Source organism: Fundulus heteroclitus, chromosome 12 (genome assembly GCF_011125445.2).
Source record: "Fundulus heteroclitus isolate FHET01 chromosome 12, MU-UCD_Fhet_4.1, whole genome shotgun sequence".
NCBI classification, from domain to species: Eukaryota; Metazoa; Chordata; class Actinopteri; order Cyprinodontiformes; family Fundulidae; genus Fundulus; species Fundulus heteroclitus.
In genome coordinates this window covers 34,948,167-34,970,864 of record NC_046372.1, presented here as the reverse complement: position 1 = coordinate 34,970,864, position 22,698 = coordinate 34,948,167, and the positions used below count along the sequence as shown (strand labels likewise).

The following is a 22,698-nucleotide window of genomic DNA, read 5'->3' as shown; positions in this document are numbered from 1 at the left end:
TGAGGACGTAGGTCCTTAATAATTGAGTGGCACTCTGAACAGTCCTTCTCATTTCTCATTGGAATACCTCTAAGTAGTTAGAGTATATTTATGTGTGATTTGATAGGTTTATGCCTAATGTCTTCATTGGATTATTCACAAAAGTCTGATCACTAATGAGATAATTATTGTGGTTCAAGAATCTAGTGTAATGTCAGGAATGAGAGACTGATTCAGGACCCAGTATTCAGCCAGACAAGAGGGTGACAATAAGAAGGCTTTAATAAAGCTCAAACTGTTCAGTCAGGGAATATGCAAGCTCAATGGTCAAATAACAGTTCCAAGTCGGTACACAAGCAGACAGGAAAAAAAACAGGAAGGGACAACACAAACTCAAAAAATCCAAAAACTAGCTGAGACTGCTATGTGGATAAACAGGCAAAAATCAAGCAGGAAAAACAGGATCAGGATCATGCTGGCACAGAGGTCAAAAACGCAAATTGGGTCAGGTCAACAGGCAAACAAGCAGAACAGGGAATGCTGGACTAGACTCACCAAAAAGCTCAAAAGACAATGATCTGGCCCAGTGCGCCCCTGTCTGGCTGAATACTGGGTCTTGAATCAGTCTCTCATTCCTGACAGAATGATCTGGCCCAATGCAGGAGACAGAGGCAGGTATTAGTAGAGGGGTGAGCAGGTGAACGGAGTGGAACTAATTACCGGAATGGGCGGAGCTGATCAGGGGGGAAAAAGTGGCTGGAAGAAAACTGAAGCTGATTGGATGGTGACTGGTGAAGAGGAGTGACAAGAAGATGAAAGAATGCTGGCAGGTGAACTGAATAAAGGCTGGTGACGGAAGTGATCAGAGCAGGCCAGAAGAAACTGATAACATAAAACAAAGTACAAAATCAAACCACATTAAAACCCAAACTATTCCATTAACCAAAACTAGTACAGAACCGATTACATAAAAGAATCACTGAACCAAAACAGAACTTAAACTAATCCAGAACCAAAATCACCATCAAGACCAAACAGAACATAAGCAAATAATAAAAACCCAAATCATGATATGTAATTGTTTAACTTTTGATTAAAGTGGTAGCACTGATTCCGACAATTATTATATTTTTATGATATGTTATATGATATATACCTTTCGTTCATTTATACTAGGGATGGATTTAATTCTCCATGGCAAAGTGAATTTGCTCCATGGGATAATTCTATTGCAGATGAGTGATACTTTTTTTATGAGCCATTGTTTTATTATATAATACCATTGAGCAGCTAATTAGTTCCTACTAGGTGGTAATCTAGTGTTTTCGAGGCCTTAACCCTCCTCTACACACATGTTCTAAAGATAGCGAGCAAGAAATTGCAGCTGCAGCCTTGATTAACACACCTGAGTCAGGTTTTCCTCTTTAAAGAGCCGATCTCTGCAGGGAAGTAGGTGAGCGAGACTCCATGAGACAGGTTAATACTGACTTGGTCTTCAAAGTCTTTAGTTACTCTTAGTAAGTAGTGGTTTAGAGATTTGCATTGTGTGAAAAAAAGAATGTAATTTATGTGTGAATTCGAGAAAACAGTTTCTATAGGGTTTAGACCCAGCATTGTGAAAAGTTAAATTACCGCTCATTTAGCTGCTATTGCACTACGCGCTGCAGTGCTATTGTTGGTCTATCCTTGAATATGTATATCGCACAGAAATCTCTCTTAAACCAAGCTTTCTCTTCTTGCCCCCCCCTGCCCAACTAGAATAGTCACTTTGTGTGTGTGTGTGTGTGTGTGTGTGTGTGTGTGTTTTTGTTTTTTCTTTTTTTAAACCTGAATTTGAGGAAATGTTACAGTTCACCTCAGTGAAAATACACACTTGTAACCCTTTTTCTTAGGTCACCATGTTGGCCCCACCTATTGTTGTTTTGATATTCTCAACAGTGATCTGTGCAGAGCGAAGCCAACAACAGTCAGATCATGCTGAGGAAGACCAAGATGCCCTTGCAGATGGCGACGGCGACGACAGAATCTCCTTGGTGATCTGGGCGAACAAAGAGTTTGCCTTCCGCCTGTACAGGAAGTTGGCAGGTCATGCTGCCTCTAAAGGAGAGAACATCAAGTTCTCTCCAGTTAGTGTTTCTGCTGCCTTGGCTGCTCTCTCTGTGGGGGCGCAGGGGGAAACCCACCAGCAGCTTTTCAGCAGCTGAGTTTATGCATGTCCTGAAGCAGTTCTATTATGCCGACAGCTTCAATGTTGACTTCACCAAACCTACAGAGAGCGCCGATACCATCAATGGGTATGTATCGGGTAAAACCAACAGAAAGATAAACAAATTGGTTGAAAGCCTGGATTCAAGCACGGCCATGTATCTCCTCAGCTACATCTACTTCAAAGGTAGGTCTTCTTGCAAATGGTTGCTTTATTTTGGCTTTAATATGTGAACTATGTATGCAAATGTGTCTGTTTTCAAACAGGAAACTGGGAAACCCAATTTGACCCAAAGCAGACCAAGCCAGAAGTGTTCAGAATAGATTAAATCAATGAGGTTCAAATCCTCCTTCCCTGTAGGGCAGCTCAATGATGCATCATTTCTGTTTAGTGTCCAGTTCACCAATTAAAGCTCTCCTTCATCAGGTTCCAGTCCAGATGATGAGAATGGAAGAAGTTGTGGACACTAATTACGACCAGGCCATTGCCACATCTGTCCTCCACCTTCCCTTCAACAACTCTTACTCCATGTTGCTGCTGTTGTTGCCTGATCACATGGACACACTGGAGAACGACATCAAGGCAAGGCAAGGCAAATTTATTTATTTAGCACAATTCAGTACAAAGACAATGCAAATGGTATCAGATTGCCAGATCCACACAGCAAAAGCCTGAAGGGATGGAGCGAGTCTGTGAAATGCTGGCCAAGGGTTCCGTACCGCGACATACAGCTGCCTTATAAACACGGCAGGCCAGTTCAGACGAGAGAGCACGAAAGCATGAAACCACTGGACGGCTACAGTTATTTTATATCGGGAAAAAGGCTCCAGCAACGCCCGCGACGCCATGAGGGATTAAGAGGGTCAGAAAATGGATGGATGGATGGATGTTCAGACATGTTTGTAACAGCAGAAAGTGGCGTCGGACACAGACCGCGTCAGAGAGGAAGACCCGCCCGGTAGGTTAAAAAAAACATTGTTTACTACGGATTATTTTGGTGTTTTTGTCTTGTTAAAATGGGTGGGGGTGTCAGCGACATTGCAGCGTAAACACAGATGTACTAGTGCCCGTGAACAGGCGGAGGGGAGGTGGCGATCGCTACACGGGCCAGAGAAGCGGCCCGTGTAGTGTTTACGCAGCAGCCGCTCTCTGGATCTCCAGAGAGTGGCTGCTGCTGCTGCAGCCCGTGAACGGGCGGAGCAGCAGCCGCCGCTATCTGAAGCAGCAGCGGCTGCTGCTGCTGCCGCTTCTCCGGCCCGTGTAGCGGGCCACCTCCCCTCCGCCGCTATTTAAGTAGAACAATGACTAGAGCAGAATTAAGTTATATTTACCGGAGATGAAGTGTAGACTGCAAATTCTGTCGTAGTATGATGCTCCCCCAGTCCATTTGGAGTGTCTGCCTGCGCCCTTTTCATTGAAAATATTAATTTCTTTCTTCGTCCTTCGGTAAACGACAGAAACGTACATCCGACGATTTGGAATGCCTCTGTGTGCAACCGGGAGCACAACAAGTCGTAGGCATTGCTTAGATTCTAAAAACCCGTTTTCTCATGTAGTAGACGAGAACAGTACTGTTTTTTGCCTACCCGCGGGACCCGGATGTAGCGCTGACGTCACGCGTGAACTACCCTATTTAGGTGCTAAGCCATTCATGGATTTATAGACTAACAGAAGTATTTTAAAGTCTATTCTCTGAGATACAGGGAGCCAGTCAAAGGACCTTAGAACTGGTGTGATGTTCTCTACTTTATTACTCTTAATGAGGACGCGGGCAGCAGCGTTCTGGATCAGCTGCAGCTGTCTGATCCACTTTTTAGGCAGACCTGTGAAAACACCGTTGTAGTAATCAATTCGACTAAAAATAAATGCATTGATTAGTTTTTCCAGATCCTACTGAGACATTAGTCCTTTAATCCTAGAAATGTTCTTCAGGTGATAGAAAGCCAACCTTGTAATTGTCTTTAGATGCTTTTGGAGGTTCAGGTCTGAGTGCATTACTACTCCCAGGTTTCGGGCCTGATCAGTGGTTCGCAGCTGAAGCTGTGTGCTAAATTTTGATCTCTCCTCTATTTGTCCAAATATTATTACTTCTGTTTTGTTTTTATTCAACTGAAGAAAATTTTGGCACATCCACGTATTGATTTCTTCTAGGCATTTACTCAGTGCCTGAACTGGTTCATAGTCATCTGGTGACATGGTGATGTAGAGCTGTGTGTCGTCTGCATAGTTTTGGTAGCTGATGTTGTTGTTTTTTATTATCTGAGCAAGAGGGAGCATGTAGATATTGAAGAGGAGGGGACCCAGGATGGACCCTTGGGGAACCCCACATGTGATTTTTGTCATCCCTGACGTAAAGTTACCTACTGATACAAAAAATTCCCAGTCCTTTAAGTAGGATTTAAACCAGTTGAGAGCTGTACCAGAGAGGCCGACCCAGTTTTCCAGGCGTTCTAACAGAATGGAGTGATCGACAGTATCAAATGCTGCACTGAGGTCCAATAGTACCAGCACTGTGGTTCTTCCACAGTCTGCATTTATATGGATGTGATTAAACACCTTAATAAGGGCGGTCTCTGTACTGTGGTGAGCACGGAAGCCTGACTGGAAAACGTCAAAGCGGCTGGTCATTGTTAAGAAGGTGTTTAATTGTTGAAATACAGCTTTTTCAATAATCTTACTGATAACGGGGAGGTTTGAGATGGGCCTGTAGTTCTGGAGTAGTAGTTTGTCTAAATTGTTCTTTTTCAACAGTGGTTTGATAATTGCTGTTTTTAGGAACTGGGGGAAAACACCTGACAGAAGGGACGTGTTTATTATCTGGGTTAAATCAGACGCTATGACAGGTAAAACTTTTTTAAAGAAAGCTGTGGGTAGAACATCAAGGCAGCAGGAGGAGGAACTTGGCTGCTGAATGATCTCATCCAAGCTTTTGTGGTTTATTTGGCTGAATTGGGACATTTTGTCAGGATAAGTCCCTACTGAATACGGCTTTGGTTCTAGAGTTGGTGTGGATGTACAAACTGATCCTCTAATTTATAGGATTTTCTCAGTAAAGACGTTAGCAAATTCATTGCAGGCCCTGGTGGAGTGGAGTTCAGAAGCCACTGACACAGGAGGATTTGTTAACCTGTTGACTGTGTAAAATAAGACACGAGCATTATTAATGTTTTTCTTGATGATATCTGAGAAGAAAGATTCTCTTGCATTTTTCAGTTGTAAGTTATATCTGTAAAGTCTCTCTTTATAGGTGTCGTAGTGAACCTGGAGTCTGTTCTTTCTCCACCTGCGTTCAGCTTTCCGACATTCCCTTTTTTCACTTCTAACTGATGGAGCATTTCTCCACGGAGATTTTTTTCTTCCCGGAAAGAACTTTCACTTTAACTGGAGCAATGCAGTCAATGATGCTTGAGACTTTAGACTGAAAGTTATCTACTAGCTCATCTACTGAGTTGCAGCCCAAGGTTGAAGTAGCAAAGTAAGCTTGAATAAAAGTTTCCGTGGCATTGTCTTTAAAGGTCCGTTTTCTTACGATGTCCCTTTGGCTAAATGAGTCACTGAAAATTATACATTCAAAGGTAACAGAAAAATTATCAGATAGGGCAACTTCAGTTACATTGACGTTAGAAATCTTTAGACCTTTAGTGATGATCAAGTCTAATATGTGTCCCTGTTTGTGCGTTGGCTGTTTAACATGTTGAGTTAAACCAAAGTTTCTAAGTGTGTCACACAGTTCTTTTGCACTTCTGTCTTCAGGGTTGTCAACGTGAAAGTTGAAGTCTCCAACAATAATTAAACAGTCATAATCAACACATATCACAGACAGCAGTTCACTAAAATCATTAAAAAAGTTTGATGTGGACTTAGGAGGCCTGTAAACATTCAGAAACATTTGGACCGGGCTCTTTACCTGGAGAGCCAGATGTTCAAAAGAGTAAAATTTTCCCAAAAACACCATTTTACACTTTAGTGAATCATTAAACAATGTTGCTACTCCTCCACCTTTCTTTTGCTGTCTGATCTCACAACGAAAATTGTAGAACATCAGTCCTGCTCATGTCACTAAATGACTGGAATGTATGAAAGCGGGGGTCAAGGGAAAATCGTACGAAACGACGCCTTCGGCCGTACAGCTGCAATGATTTTGAATACCGTACGTACGGATTTACACATACAATCTGTATGTATGTGTTCGTTACGAGGTAGTGTACGTACGCGCGCAATAAAAGCTCCAGCATTTCGCCCGCTTGGTCCAAGTCGGCGTTTCGTACGGGCGTGCCGCCTTCCGTGCACCATGTGATGGCGCTCTCTTCTAGATTTAGCGTATCGGGGGGTGTCGGAGGGGGGGGGCGCGTACGAAAGGAAGGATAGCCGTACGTTACAACGGATTAGACCGCCCAGGATAGCGCCACCAACGTGTCGGAAAGTGCACTGCACGAACACAACTACGGAGGGGTGGGGAAGCTTCTGCTATTGGCCGAGACCGTGGCTTATTTAAATTAGGGGCGTTTTTAAGGGGCCAAGGTGTACATAAGGAGGGAGGCTGTACAGAACTATTTCCATTGCTTTACAATGGAAGGTGTACAGAAGGAGGGAGGCTGTCCGGAACTGGTTCCATTGCTTTACAATGGCTTATTAGCCCACCCAGCATAGCGCCACCAACGTGTCGGAAAGAGCACTGCACGAACCAACTACGGGCGGGAAGGGAAAAGTGGGGAAGCTTCAGCTATTGGCCGAGACCGTGGCTTAATTAATTATGCGTGTTTTTTAGGGGCCAAGGCGTACATAAGGAGGGAGGCTGTACAGAACTGGTTCCATTGCTTTACAATGGAAGGTGTACAGAAGGAGGGAGGCTGTCCGGAACTGGTTCCATTGCTTTACAATGGCTTATTAGCCCACCCAGCATAGCGCCACCAACGTGTCGGAAAGAGCACTGCACCAACCAACTACGGGCGGGAAGGGAAAAGTGGGGAAGCTTCTGCTATTGGCCGAGACCGTGGCTTAATTAATTATGCGTGTTTTTTAGGGGCCAAGGCGTACATAAGGAGGGAGGCTGTACAGAACTGGTTCCATTGCTTTACAATGGAAGGTGTACAGAAGGAGGGAGGCTGTCCGGAACTGGTTCCATTGCTTTACAATGGCTTATTAGCCCACCCAGCATAGCGCCACCAACGTGTCGGAAAGAGCACTGCACCAACCAACTACGGGCGGGAAGGGAAAAGTGGGGAAGCTTCTGCTATTGGCCGAGACCGTGGCTTAATTAATTATGCGTGTTTTTTAGGGGGCAAGGCGTACATAAGGAGGGAGGCTGTACAGAACTGGTTCCATTGCTTTACAATGGAAGGTGTACAGAAGGAGGGAGGCTGTCCGGAACTGGTTCCATTGCTTTACAATGGCTTATTAGCCCACCCAGCATAGCGCCACCAACGTGTCGGAAAGAGCACTGCACGGACCAACTACAGGCGGGAAGGGAGAAGTGGGGAAGCTTCTGCTATTGGCCGAGACCGTGGCTTATTTAATTATGCGTGTTTTTTAGGGGCCAAGGCGTACATAAGGAGGGAGGCTGTACAGAACTGGTTCCATTGCTTTACAATGGAAGGTGTACAGAAGGAGGGATGGTGTACAGGCCTGTCCAAATATCAATAGCACCAATGGTGGTGGGGAATGGTACTGCAGCATATGGCCAAGAGTGGAAATCTGGGCCCGTTTTGTTTCTGGAGCTATGCCACCAGCCAAGCAATATTTGATTTTTGATAATTGAGGCCTTTGCAGCTCATGGATTTGGACCAAACTTGTAAATGCTCATTTCCTGGAAGTGCTCTACAACATGCCACTAACCACATCTTCTTATCTCATTGCTAAAAGGAAGTAGCTATAGGAAGGGGATACAGGTATGAGCTCTTACCCGTTGGTAGATGCCTCAAAGGGGCTCCTGTATGCCGAGTTTGAGCTGGAACAGACAAACCGTGTGTGAGCTGTGTGCCATCAAAGGTTGCAAATTTTCACCTTTTGACCCCCACTGTGTCCACGTGGAACCACCCAGGAAGTTCAAAATCACAGGTTCTGCTCCTCATAAGGTCACCTACAAAATATGTTAAAATCAGCCTCCTGTGAAAAAAACAACAAAAGCTGTTTGCCCCAAAAAATTCAGCCAACTTCCTAAGGGTTCAAGACAGTATTTGAGTCTCAAAAGCTGAGGAAGAAAGGTTTATTTATGCGCAGTGATACCAAACTTTAGATATGAGTTCTAGCTCACCCCTCAACCGCCGTCTGTGATTTTTGTGCCTCTGGGTGCTTGCGTCTAAGAATGGCAACCGTTTGAAGTATGAAAAAGAGATGCACAAAACACAGAGAAGCAGTGTGTTTTGTGCCACTGTTCAGCATAGGAGCAACAAAGGGTCACAAACTTGGTACCAAACGAAAGAGTAAATAGAGACGATCGAAACAAGCCCACTTGAGCCCATGTAGCTTTTTCCTTTGTCTCCCAGCAGCTGGGTTTTTCACCTTGCTTAGGAGGCTCAATAGGGCCTCCTAGAAACCAGTGTTCTGTGCCACTGTTTAGCAAAGCAGCATCGTAGCCTCACAAACTTGGTACCAAACGAAAGAGTACATAGAGACGATCGAAACAAGCCCACTTGAGCCCATGTAGCTTTTTCCTTTGTCTCCCACCAGCTTGTTTTTTCACCTTGCTTAGGAGGCTCAATGGGGCCTCCTATAAACCAGTGTTCTGTGCCACTGTTTAGCAAAGCAGCATCGTAGCCTCACAAACTTGGTACCAAACGAAAGAGTACATAGAGACGATCGAAACAAGCCCACTTGAGCCCATGTAGCTTTTTCCTTTGTCTCCCACCAGCTTGTTTTTTCACCTTGCTTAGGAGGCTCAATGGGGCCTCCTATAAACCAGTGTTCTGTGCCACTGTTTAGCAAAGCAGCATCGTAGCCTCACAAACTTGGTACCAAACGAAAGAGTACATAGAGACGATCGAAACAAGCCCACTTGAGCCCATGTAGCTTTTTCCTTTGTCTCCCACCAGCTTGTTTTTTCACCTTGCTTAGGAGGCTCAATGGGGCCTCCTATAAACCAGTGTTCTGTGCCACTGTTTAGCAAAGCAGCATCGTAGCCTCACAAACTTGGTACCAAATGAAAGAGTAAATAGAGACGATCGAAACAAGCCCACTTGAGCCCATGTAGCTTTTTCCTTTGTCTCCCAGCAGCTGGGTTTTTCACCTTGCTTAGGAGGCTCAATAGGGTCTCCTAGAAACCAGTGTTCTGTGCCACTGTTTAGCAAAGGAGCATCGTAGCCTCACAAACTTGGTACCAAACGAAAGAGTAAATAGAGACGATCGAAACAAGCCCACTTGAGCCCATGTAGCTTTTTCCTTTGTCTCCCAGCAGCTGGGTTTTTCACCTTGCTTAGGAGGCCTCAATGGGGCCTCCTAGAAACCAGTGTTCTGGGCCACTGTTTAGCAAAGCAGCATCGTAGCCTCACAAACTTGGTACCAAACGAAAGAGTACATAGAGACGATCGAAACAAGCCCACTTGAGCCCATGTAGCTTTTTCCTTTGTCTCCCAGCAGCTGGGTTTTTCACCTTGCTTAGGAGGCCTCAATAGGGCCTCCTAGAAATCAGTGTTATGTGCCACTGTTTAGCAAAGGAGCATCGTAGCCTCACAAACTTGGTACCAAACGAAACAGTCAATAGAGACGATCGAAACAAGCCCACTGGAGCCCATCTAGCTCTATATTTTGTCTTCCAGCAGCTGGTTTTTGACCTTAATGAGGCCTTAATCAGGGCCTCCTAAAAAGAAGTGTACCAAACTTGGTACTGTCATGGTTTTCAGATGACGAGCCCACATGCAGATACGATGGGGAAGCAAAGCACAGTTTTAAAATGTTTATTTAGGAAACAGGCAGATATAACGGACGGAACTATGGACAACTCGGCAGGGTCAGAACGTCACGGCTGGAGAGACTGCAAAGAGAAGAAGAGTAAGTGACTCTGAAAGGTGAACCAGGAGAACTACTAGAAGCTGCACTGCTTACCATAAAGCTGGGCAGAAGTGGGTGACAGATGGATTGACCAGAGTGAGGGAAGAACCAGCAGGATCCAGAAGCACCAAAAACTGTGACAAAAACAGGGAGATCCAAAATTAGTTCAAAGTTCAAAGATGAAAAAACTCACCAGCAGGTTTTCAGGAGTTGGGTCAGAGGCCACGTCGTACCACCACTGCTTAAGGCTCTGCCGTCTTCCATCTGTCAGCGCTCTGCTTAAGAAGCCAGAGGAAGCCGCCTGCAACGAGCTGCAGGTGTGGGCCACACCCCCTCAGCCAACTAGGCACACCTGAGGAGTAGAGCTAGAGCAGGACAACACAGAGGGCCAAGGTGTACAGAAGGAGGGAGGCTGTACAGGCAACATGGAAGTACAAAACGGTTCTCTGCCCCCTATATATAGGGGCTAAGGGGTGTAGCAGAGTGGATAACAACACTGCCTTCCACCCAGAGGAGCAGGGCTCGAATCCCACCTCAGCCATCATATTCTCATTTACAACATTAAAGTAAATAAACAATTTAGACTTGAAATATTTTTCTAATTTCTTAATAGGGCTCTGGAAGAGAAATTTGGAAACAGATTTAATAATAATTTGAACATTATCTTTTAAAAAGTGGCGTTTTTTTTTTGATCCTAGATGTACATAACACGGTAGCAGACGTACATAAAAATTGTACATAACACGGTAGGTTACGGGCTGAAGGTGGGACTCATTGGAAATCAAGCTCAACTGTTGTGTCTGAAACTGCACTACACGACCACAACTACCGGGGGAGGGGAACAGCTTTTGCTATTGGCTGAGAGCGTGGCCTATGTAATTATGTGGGTTAAGGAGGGGTCAAGATGTCCGGAAGGAGGGAGGCTGTACAGGCAACATGGAAGTACAAAAGGGCTCTCTACCCCCTATGTATGGGGGCTAAGGGGTGTAGCAGAGTGGATAACAACATTGCCTTCCACCCAGAGGAGCAGGGTTCGAATCTCACCTCAGCCATCATATTTTCATTTACATTAAAGCAAATAAACATCTTGTACTTTGAAATATTTTTCTAATTTCTTAATAGGACTCTGGAAGGGATATTTGGAAACAGATTTAATAATAATTTGAACATTATCTTTTAAAAAGTGGCGTTTTTTTTTTCGGTTCTAGATGTACATAATGCAGTAGCTGACGTACATCTAAAGTGTACATAACGGCGTAGCTGCCGTACATATAAAGTGTACATATCGCAGTAGGTTATTTTTAATAAATATAAACTGTAACCTGCTCTACCAAACATTTAGAGATGTTGCCTGATGTATGTCAGAGCTCCAGCAGGGGGGGGGTCATCGTTCCAGCACTCTAGCCCAGAGAGAGGCACTCTTCCTGGGGAGAGGTGTGTGACTGAGACCCCCCCAAGCCTGGAGGTGGAATTTTTAAATGTGTCAAAATGTCTGTGAGTAGTGGTAAGAGCTTAACTTAGCTTATCACTCATTTATTTCCTACAGTTTTCTCAAAACAGCGCAGGTTTTGTGGGTGAGATGCTGCCAAAACCTGTCCCCGGGGCAACGATCGGTCAGCATCTCACTGGAATGAGCTCCAGCAGGGGGGTCATCGTTCCAGCACTCTAGCCCAGCGAGAGGCACTCTTCCTGGGGAGAGGTGTGTGACAGAGACCCCCCCAGCCTGGAAGTGGGAGATTAATTTTTTTTTTTTTAAATTTCACATTAGGGGTCTGGAAGCTATATTTGCAAACGGGTTAAATAATAATTTTAACATTATATTAAAATAAGTGGCGTATTTTTTTTGAGTTCTGTCTCCAGCATGGCGTGGATACGAATTTAACAGGAGTAGCTCAAATTATGCCTATGGTAAGGCAGACTTCCAGAAGGGGGGTCCAGTCAAGCACTCTAGCCCAGCGAGAGGCACTCTTCCTGGGGAGAGGTCTCTGACTGAGACCCCCCCTGCCTGGAAGTGGGAGATTAATTTTTTTTTTTTTAATTTCACATTAGGGGTCTGGAAGCTATATTTGCAAACAGGTTAAATAATAATTTTAACATTATATTAAAATAAGTGGCGTATTTTTTTTGAGTTCTGTCTCCAGCATGGCGTGGATACGAATTTAACAGGAGTAGCTCAAATTATGCCTATGGTAAGGCAGACTTCCAGAAGGGGGGGTCCAGTCAAGCACTCTAGCCCAGCGAGAGGCACTCTTCCTGGGGAGAGGTCTCTGACAGAGACCCCCCCCAGCCTGGAAGTGGGAGATTAATTTTTTTTTTTTAAATTTCACATTAGGGGTCTGGAAGCTATATTTGCAAACAGGTTAAATAATAATTTTAACATTATATTAAAATAAGTGGCGTATTTTTTTTGAGTTCTGTCTCCAGCATGGCGTGGATACGAATTTAACAGGAGTAGCTCAAATTATGCCTATGGTAAGGCAGACTTCCAGAAGGGGGGGTCCAGTCAAGCACTCTAGCCCAGCGAGAGGCACTCTTCCTGGGGAGAGGTGTGTGACAGAGACCCCCCCAGCCTGGAAGTGGGAGATTAATTTTTTTTTAAATTTCACATTAGGGGTCTGGAAGCTATATTTGCAAACAGATTTAATAATAATTTGAACATTATCTTTTAACAAGTGGCGTTTTTTTTAGGTCCTAAATGTACATAACGCGGTAGCGTACGTACATATAAAGTGTACATAACGCGGTAGTGTACGTACATATAAAGTGTACATAACGCGGTGGCTGCCCTACATCTAAATTGTACATAACGCGGTAGCGTACGTACATATAAAGTGTACATAACGCGGTAGCGTACGTACATATAAATTGTACATAACGCGGTAGCTGCCCTACTTCTAAAATGTACATAACGCGGTAGCGTACGTACATATAAAGTGTACATAACGCGGTAGCGTACGTACATCTAAAGTGTACATAACGCGGTAGCGTACGTACATCTAAATTGTACATAACGCGGTAGCTGCCCTACATCTAAAATGTACATAACGCGGTAGCGTACGTACATATAAAATGTACATAACGCGGTAGCGTACGTACATATAAAGTGTACATAACGCGGTAGCGTACGTACATCTAAAGTGTACATAACGCGGTAGCGTACGTACATCTAAATTGTACATAACGCGGTAGCGTACATACATCTAAAGTGTACATAACGCGGTAGCGTACGTACATCTAAATTGTACATAACGCGGTAGCGTACGTACATATAAAGTGTACATAACGCGGTAGCTGCCCTACTTCTAAAGTGTACATAACGCGGTAGCGTACGTACATCTAAATTGTACATAACGTGGTAGCTGCCCTACATCTAAAATGTACATAACGCGGTAGCGTACGTACATATAAAGTGTACATAACGCGGTAGCGTACGTACATCTAAAGTGTACATAACGCGGTAGCGTACGTACATCTAAATTGTACATAACGCGGTAGCGTACATACATCTAAAGTGTACATAACGCGGTAGCGTACGTACATCTAAATTGTACATAACGCGGTAGCGTACGTACATATAAAGTGTACATAACGCGGTAGCTGCCCTACTTCTAAAATGTACATAACGCGGTAGCGTACGTACATATAAAGTGTACATAACGCGGTAGCGTACGTACATCTAAAGTGTACATAACGCGGTAGCGTACGTACATCTAAATTGTACATAACGCGGTAGCGTACATACATCTAAAGTGTACATAACGCGGTAGCGTACGTACATCTAAATTGTACATAACGCGGTAGCTGCCCTACTTCTAAAATGTACATAACGCGGTAGCGTACGTACATATAAAGTGTACATAACGCGGTAGCGTACGTACATCTAAAGTGTACATAACGCGGTAGCGTACGTACATCTAAATTGTACATAACGCGGTAGCGTACATACATCTAAAGTGTACATAACGCGGTAGCGTACGTACATCTAAATTGTACATAACGCGGTAGCGTACGTACATATAAAGTGTACATAACGCGGTAGCGTACGTACATATAAAGTGTACATAACGCGGTAGCTGCCCTACTTCTAAAATGTACATAACGCGGTAGCGTACGTACATATAAAGTGTACATAACGCGGTAGCGTACGTACATATAAAGTGTACATAACGCGGTAGCGTACGTACATCTAAAGTGTACATATCGCGGTAGGTTATTTTTAATAAATATAACATTGTCTTATGAAGTTCAGCATGTGGCTACCACTGTTACAAACTGTAACCTGTCCTACCAAACATTTAGAGATGTTGCCTTATGCATGTCAGAGCTCCAGCAGGGGGGTCATCGTTCCAGCACTCTTACCCAGCAAGAGGCCCTCTTCCTGGGGAGAGGTCTGTGACCAAGACCCCCCCAGCCTGGAAGTGGGAGATTAATTTTTTATTTCACATTAGGGGTCTGGAATCTATATTTGCAAACGGGTTAAATAATAATTTTAACATTATATTAAAATAAGTGGCGTATTTTTTTTTAGTTCTGGCCCGACGGCAGCGGCAAAGGGAGTCTATGGGTCCTGTACGGCCGGTCCACGTTTCGGACGCTTGGCCCTCCCAAAAATGCGCCACTTTGACGGACGTGCGGGCTCGGCCAATGCGTGAACCTTTCCCGTTTTTTCCCTTCCCGCCCCCTGCCACGCTGGCGCCATCCCCGCTCCGACAGGTTGGTGGCGCCGAAGGCCCGACGCCAGCAGCAAAGGGAATCTGTGGGTCCTGTACGGCCGGTCCACGTTTCGGCCGCCTGGCCCCTCCCAAAATCGCGCCACTTCGACGGACGCGCGGGCTCGGCCAATGCGGGGCTGTACGGCCCCCCCCCTCCGCCTGCGTACGGTTCTCGACCCTACCCCCGGGCGCCACACTGTGGATGGAGCCCGCGCTGCGAGCGGAGAAGGGCCTTCTTTGGGGGGCCGCCGCACGGCCGCCGTGCGCGGTGGCGGGACGGCGGCGGCGGCGTGGCGGACGGGGATCCGCTCTGCACCTGCCCGGCCCGCCCGCCGATTTTTAAGGGGGCCGGCCCGGCCGCGGCGAGCTTCGGAACGCCGCCGCGCATACCTGGGCATTGGGGCTGTACGGGGCTGTACGGAAATGGAGGGTCTCGTTTCGCCCGCCCGCCCTGGGGGGTTAGGGGAATCTACACTTATCTGTTCTTTTCAGATCAGTGCTTAATATAACATTTTTATTTCCTATTTTCCAAAAAAAAAAAAGGAAGAACAGGATCTTTGTTCCCAAGTTTTCCTTCAAGACCTCCTACAAGCTGAATGACGTGCTGACTGAAATGGAAATGGCAGACATGTTTGGGGATCGTGCTGATCTCACTGCAGACGGACAGAAACTGCTTTTGTCTGAGGTAAAGAGTGGGAGCTGAAGAGAACATTTTCCTTTTTATTGGGATGAACAGTTTTTCACTCTCTGCTTTCATTGTGCTGTAAAGGTTGTACACCAAGCGACCCTGGACGTTGACGAGGCCGGAGCCACTGCTGCAGCTGCTACTGGTGTCGGTATCATGGTCTACTCCCTCTCCCAAACCCCAGAGCTGAAGTTCAGCCATCCTTTCATGGTGATGATCATCAAGTGCCAGACAAACATTTTTCTTCATGGGCAAGATCGTCAACCCGAACCTCTGAGGGAGAAATTGCAGCTTTGTCATTGCACATTTAATAAAAACTTAATTTGAGACATCTTGCTAAAATCATTGTTTATTGGGATCGCTTTTTTCTTGTAATTTTTAGAGAATTACAGGACTGAAAGCAAGTGTTAAAGTTAACTGGTTGTCACTTTGGAGTTCTGAAAATGTTAAGCCTTACTTAAAAACCTAAAGTGATGGCAACATGCAAAGTGAACTTAAGATTTTTAACAGACTATTCAATGCTACATGGTATTAATGGACACCTAATGATGTGTATTTGAAATATTTGCTTTTAAAAGAAAAATTAGAATGCCTTTTCTTCAATAGAAAATGGTGGAAATTGGGGCAGCATGATGTTGGGGAAACGTGCAATACTAGTGAATAGTTTGTTAACAATAGGACTTGTGCAAAATAATTTTTAAACTGGAAATGTTCTGAATTTGTGTCATAGCAAACCGACCCAAGACGAAGAGTACTTTATCCCTCAGTCAGCCATGGGGGTGTAATTGCCATTCAATATTTCCATCACTTCTGGTGTGTGTGTGTGTGTGTGTGTGTGTGTTTTTAAAAGGCATTGAAAACTTGTTTCCTAATGTCTTGATCACATTACCACCTCTTAACTGTCTCAAAGTTTTTATTTTGGCCTGAAACATTTTTTAGATGTAGACTTAGATCTACAATGCATATTTAAGTATTTCTTAATACTTATGTTAATCCAAGCTGTTGTGGGATATGGATGCTGCTTAGTGTGATATAGAGAGAACTCTGCAATGTATTGTGCAGACCTAGCTATAAAACGCCAGCCAAGCAGCCAAAAATGTTCTGTTGTATTTGCAAGTTAGATAGAAACACTGCTGTGGTTGAAACTTTCTGAGTTATGATACAATAGCAAATGTTCCAAAGGCATGCAGTGTTCAAAATATTTATAAAAGGAAATCATACGAAAAATGTAAGATTTCAATGGTAGGCTTTCAAACTTGGCTGAATCTGGAGAGATTGTTGTCATGACCATTTTGGCAGTCTGTGCATAAGTGTCTTTATTAGTTTCAGCAAATTTAGTAAACTGTATTCTTTTTGCATCCATGGGATTTTTGTTAAACTACTCCACTCCTTTGTGCTCAGTCTCTTATAGTTATTTATGTTCCCACTTATGGGCATTTGTAACCTTGAAGTCTTAGTTGGATCTGGGCAAATGTGTAAATTCTTAACTAATTTGAATAATTATTTATTGTCAGATACATTTTAATAGACTTGGCGAATTGCAAATGGAGAAGTAATTTTTTTTTCTCAACCCAAGTTGACTAAAATCACACTTTTGAACCTTTTGAAACCTAACCAGGGGAATTCTGGGAAAGACAGCTCTTTGTTCAGCCAGAATAAATCTTTCTCCAAACAACAGGGACAGCTATTAGTGAAATTATGAATGTTTTTTATTGATAACTCTTAAAGGCTCTTAAAATCAATACCAAATTTAACAGGCACCCAATATAAATCTGCTAAAACTGGGATGATGAGGTCATGCCTTCTTGTATCTGCTAAAAGATGTTAAGCATTAGTTCTGCACTGACTGCAGGTATATATTTCCCAACCCTAATTAAAAGGAGTTGCAGTTGTCTAATTGCTCAAATGGCCCTCAGCGGCTGGATTAAGCAGGAGGCTTGAGGCAGAGACAAGGTGCAGACCAACCAGGAGTTTGTTCACCATCATTTAACAGGTACACAAAAGGGAAAAAAAAGGTTTTAGCAGCAACTCCCAAGGATCTTCACTGGCAGCCTTTTGTGATCTACCACACCCCCGGGTTAAAAGACCTGCATTGAAACGGGGAAAACAAAGAACATATGTGAGCTAACAAACATCTACACACCGACTAAACATCCAATACTTTATTTAACAAATTTTATCTGACACTTAGAAATATCTAAAAACCCATCTTAATTCCCAATTTAAATCCATATTATTAAACCTTAAAGTGCACTGTTTAAGTCCCCCTCCTCAGTCAATAAGTGGACCCTTCCAGAACCTTTAAAAGGTGCTCAGGCCCCCAGGGAATCATCTTGGGACAACTTGACATCATCGTCTTCATCCGTCCCAGTTTGGAAGCCTTTTCACTGACTGCTGGAGAGGAGGTGGCTGACCACTAAAGGAGTGAGAAGAATATATTGAATTTTAAATGCAGTTTCATTTTTGGTATATTGTAGATTGTGAAAGAGTTGGCTAGTAGTAATGACTGGGTTTCAGAGGATGAATATATATGGATGTAGTGATAGTGGAGAATAAGAGAGGAGGAGGAAAGTAAAAGTTTAGTAATGGAACAGCGTATAGGAGACAGGCTTTTGAGGATGAGGAAGAAAAAACTGAAATAAGAAATTAATGTTGGAAGATTTCAAAGTCATTCTTAAATTTAATGAGGAGCCAGAAATGGTTGGAATATGTCCTATTATAGTTTATTAACTGGATTAAAGAAAGGGCTTGGAGATGTAGCATTAGCCAAAGTTTTGTGATAGAAGTTTGCTTATTTGTAAAAAGTGATTTTGGGGAGTGACTTTAGGGATTCTTGTGTGGGAAAGTGCTGTTGAGTTTTAGAAAGTAATGAGTAAATGAGAAGTTGCTGGCATTAAACAACCATGGGCTTTCAGGAATAGAGAAAAAGTGGGGAGCACTTTTTTTTAAGATAAAATACTCCCTGAGCAGTTGCCTTTCAGATGCTACAAGTGTCCAAGATATGGCCACACAAGGGCAAACCAAAGGTGTGGTAGATTTGAGGGTGAACATCTTTATGGTTAATGTGGAAGTAATCCTGTAAAATGTTGTAACTGTGGAGGAAGTCACTCTGCAGAAAATATTTTTAGACTTGTACAACAAGGCAGGCTGTAAGAGAAAGGAAAATTGCCAGAACAAATTGAAAGAAGAAATTATTGTTCAAATTTGTAAACCTGGAAACGATCGTAATTTAACAGGAAATCATAGGTCAATGGCTCTCACATCTTCTTTTGGTAAAATGATGGGGGGGGACTATAATTGACAGACTAGTATATTTATTAGAGTTTAAGGAGAAATTTAAATGTTATCAGTTTAGATTTAAAAGTACTTTAGACCCAGCTATGTTTAGAACATTAAAATAGATTACCTCAATTTTTTTTTTTTTGGGGGGGGGGGGGGGGGGGGGGGGAGTTTTTTGCGGCTCTAGTGGCTCGCTTTTTTTGAATGTAGGCTGACAGGAAGAGGGGGAGAGACATTCGGCAAAGGACCGCGGGTCGGATTCAAACCCGGGTCGACCGCATCGAGGACTAAGGCCTCTGTATAAGGGTCGCACTACCCACTGCGCCAAGTGCGCGCCCCAGATTAGCTCAATTTGAATAGCCTTTTTTCTCTACATCTACAAAATTTCAAGTATAGCAGTTCCAATTTTATATAGGCCACACATGAAATATTTCAATGTGAAAAGGAAGAACTGAAAATAATATGTTCCCTTTAAGAAGTGTAATAGTTTGAGAAAGGTTTTTCAAGAAATCTTTATCTTATTTAACTGGAAATAGTTAATCAAAAAAGTTAAGCAATTGAGCAATTCAGCTGTTTTTTAAGGTTAACCACAGACATTCAAGTATTTTTCCATCTTATTTCAACATGTTTTCTAGCAAAAAAATATTATTTTGTATAAACATCTGAATTGTGATAAGTGTCAAAGTGGATGAAACCAAAATGTTTTAGAGATACATGATTTTCATCAGAACCCTTAACAATCAAGGGTACTAATAAGCATTAAGATATTTTATATTTTACCGTAAAATAACGTATTGTGCATTATTATTTACTTGTTATTGTTTTTTTGTGCTTTTATTGAACCCTTTCAAAACTGCAATGTCATGATTAGTAGCGACTGGTCGACTGTTACACAGCTGAAATGTAGAACAAATAAGAAATTTGGAAAGAGAATAAACAAAATCAAATTTTACCTGGTCGTTAATATAAACAGAGGCTCTTTCCCCTCCAGCCTGTAGTAAGAGGGAAAACTGAGTTGCAGCCAGAGAAAGGTAAGTGGTTTACACATTTTATAGAAAACAAATGCTCTTTGTTTTTAAAGTTTATGTTGAAATGTTTTTCCAGAACATGAGTGGAGTTTTAATAACATGTTAGATTCTTCATTTAAAATCCAGCTCTACAATGAAACAATTGTTTTGAGATGGTGGGGGGGAAAAAAGCCTGTTTTTTAGTATTTGTCCATGCCATAAAGTGTCACAAAGGAAATCAAAGCAAATCATCTTAAAGAGTTTGAGTTTAGCTTTTCCGTTTATTATATATTGTGTGAAATTTTGTCAGATCTGACACATGAAGAAAATAAATTAATCACTTTAATCAAGATGGCTGTCTATATGGAAAACTGATATATTTTTATGGAGCAAACAAAGACTTGTATATTAATCTAGAACCTGTAGAACCAACTTAGTAGGTTTTGAGATTTCACCAGGTCTATGTGCAACAACACATATTGTGTAAGCAAAACAAATAGCACTTTTGACTCTTTGTTTCAGTTCACGATGCATGTACCCCTGGCTCTCTGGATCTTATCAGCAGTGGTCTGTGTAGGAAGAAGCCATCATCACATAGGGCACGGCGAGGAGGCCCAAGGCCCCACTGGAGATGGCAGTGACAACAAAATGTCGCTGGTGACCTCGGCAAACAAAGAGTTTGCATTCCGTCTGTACACGAAGTTGGCGGATCATGCATCCTCCAAGGGCAAAAACATCTTCTTCTCTCCGGTTAGCGTCTCCACTGCCTTGGCTGCTCTGATGGTGGGGGCCCGGGGGGAGACTCACCAGCAGCTTTTCAGAGGGATGGGCTTCAACAGCTCCCAGCTGGCTCAGACAGATGTAGACCAGGCCTTTCGTACACTCCTTGGAAACAAAGCATCTCATGAGGACCTCAGCCAAGGCACCGCCATGTTCATGAACAACAGCTTCAATGCAAACCCTGAGTTCCTGGATGTCCTGAAGCAGTCCTATTCTGCCGAGGGCTTCAATGTTGACTTTGCCAACACCACAGAGAGCGCCGACACCATCAATCAGTATGTATCGGGTAAGACTAACGGGAAGATAGACAAGCTGGTAGAAAGCCTGGATCCAAGCACAGTCATGTATCTCCTCAGCTACATCTACTACGAAGGTAAATGGTCTCATGCGACGAGATCTCTCTCCTCTTTCATTGTGAAGTAATTTTTTTTAGGTGATATGATTGTCTTCACTTGAACAGGTAAATGGGAAACTCCGTTTGATCCTCGGTACACCTTTGAGGGCAGATTCAGAGTGGACGAAAGCAATGAGGTTCAAAGTCATACATCCAAACAGGCGGAGCAGATATGAGGCATCTTGTATTTATTTTCCAACCAACTAACTGTCCATCTTTCATTCTCCAGGTTCAAGTCCAGATGATGACAATGAAAGAAGATCTTAATACTTATGATGACCAGGCCATCAACACAAAAGTCCTCCATCTGCCTTTCAACAACTTACACTCCATGCTGCTGCTCCTACCTGATGATATGGCAGTGCTGGAGCGCAATATCTCCCCCGCACATGTTACTAAATGGTTGAAGTGGACGAAGTCAGAGTAAAGAAATTCTACATTACGTACCAATTAATGTTTTTTTTTCCAAGTCATGATTGATGAGTGCTTAAAATTGTGTGTGTGTGTGTTTTTTTAGGACATACAAGATATTTGTTCCCAAGTTTTCCATCAAGACCTCCTACGAAATGAATGATGTGCTGACTGGAATGGGAATGGCAGACATGTTTGGGGATCGTGCAAATCTGAGCGGCATTGCAGATGGCCTGTTTGTCTCTAAGGTAAAAAGGCAGCAAATGAGAAGAAAAAATGTCTTTGCTCATGTTCTGTTGACATGTTTGACCCGCTCTGCTTTGATTGTGCTGTAAAGGTGGTGCACCAAGCCACACTGGATGTTGCTGAGGCCGGAGCCACAGCTGCAGCATCCACCGGTATCCAAATATGGCTACTTTCCTCCCGCCACGTCCCACAGTTGCGGTTCAACCGTCCTTTCATGGTGATCATCACTGAGCGAGTTCCAGAAAACATTCTCTTCATTGGCAAGATTGTCAACCCAAACCTCTGAGGGAAGAGATCCCATCTTTGTTAGTACAGACTAATACAAAGAAAATACTTTGTGTGGTGTATTGTTCTCACTGCATACACAGATGAGATGCATTAACATTTATATTTGCTGCTCCTGAATAAAGAAATGTTCTAAAATAAATGCAACACAAAGCCAAACTGTCTGCATGACATCTGATTGAATTAAAAAGGATTTGAAAAATAGTGATCACTGGGAAATTTACAACAGAAAAACTCAACAGTGTACGTTTACCTGGACTTGCAAGGGAAAACCTTTATTTGGCAAATTTTTTTAGTGATCATTTTAGTGTAGATTATGTAAAAGGACCGGCTTTTTGGTCCAGTTCCCTTTTCCCTTGCTTTCTGATGAAGACTTCCTGCCTTAGCTCTCCTAATTCTCTAAAAGTTTTATTATTTCATGTGTTGGTTTTATTCAAAAAGGGAAAAGTAGGACTTTGTTTATAATATGAGCAAGCGAAGTGCATGATTAAACAAAGTGCACCCTTGTCAGTAAGGTTATACCTGAGGCTGCTGCTGTGCACAAAAAACTTGTGGTGTAATGTTTAATGTCTAATATGGCATGTACAAAAAGTATACTTGCATAACAGTGTGCAGTAGCTAATCCATGCAAATTTTTCACCTGCCGTTAAATTTTGCAACAGCTACAGAAACTTTGATTTACATTAGAAAACCAAAAAGTGCTAAAACTCACTAAAATCTATTGAAAT

General features: G+C 43.1%; 1 protein-coding gene and 1 pseudogene across 3 annotated transcripts; both read left to right on the top strand.

Moving 5' to 3' along the window:
- Nucleotides 1–853: 853 nt before the first annotated feature.
- LOC118565002 lies at nucleotides 854–15,845 on the top strand (annotated as a pseudogene).
- Nucleotides 15,846–16,407: 562 nt separating this feature from the next.
- On the top strand, nucleotides 16,408–22,118 carry LOC118564991 (serine protease inhibitor 2.1-like). 3 transcript variants are annotated; one of them, XM_036144508.1, is made up of 7 exons: nucleotides 16,408–17,992; nucleotides 19,839–19,878; nucleotides 20,377–21,007; nucleotides 21,095–21,165; nucleotides 21,258–21,451; nucleotides 21,546–21,687; nucleotides 21,777–22,118. In XM_036144508.1, the coding sequence occupies exons 3-7, from the start codon at nucleotides 20,383–20,385 to the stop codon at nucleotides 21,969–21,971; spliced, it is 1,227 nt and encodes a 408-aa protein (XP_036000401.1). In that variant the 5' UTR covers nucleotides 16,408–17,992; nucleotides 19,839–19,878; nucleotides 20,377–20,382; the 3' UTR covers nucleotides 21,972–22,118. The 3 variants fall into 3 exon arrangements, with proteins under 3 accessions (XP_036000401.1, XP_036000400.1, XP_036000399.1); XM_036144507.1 differs by lacking the exon at nucleotides 19,839–19,878; XM_036144506.1 differs by having other exon boundaries at nucleotides 19,839–21,007.
- Nucleotides 22,119–22,698: the final 580 nt, after the last annotated feature.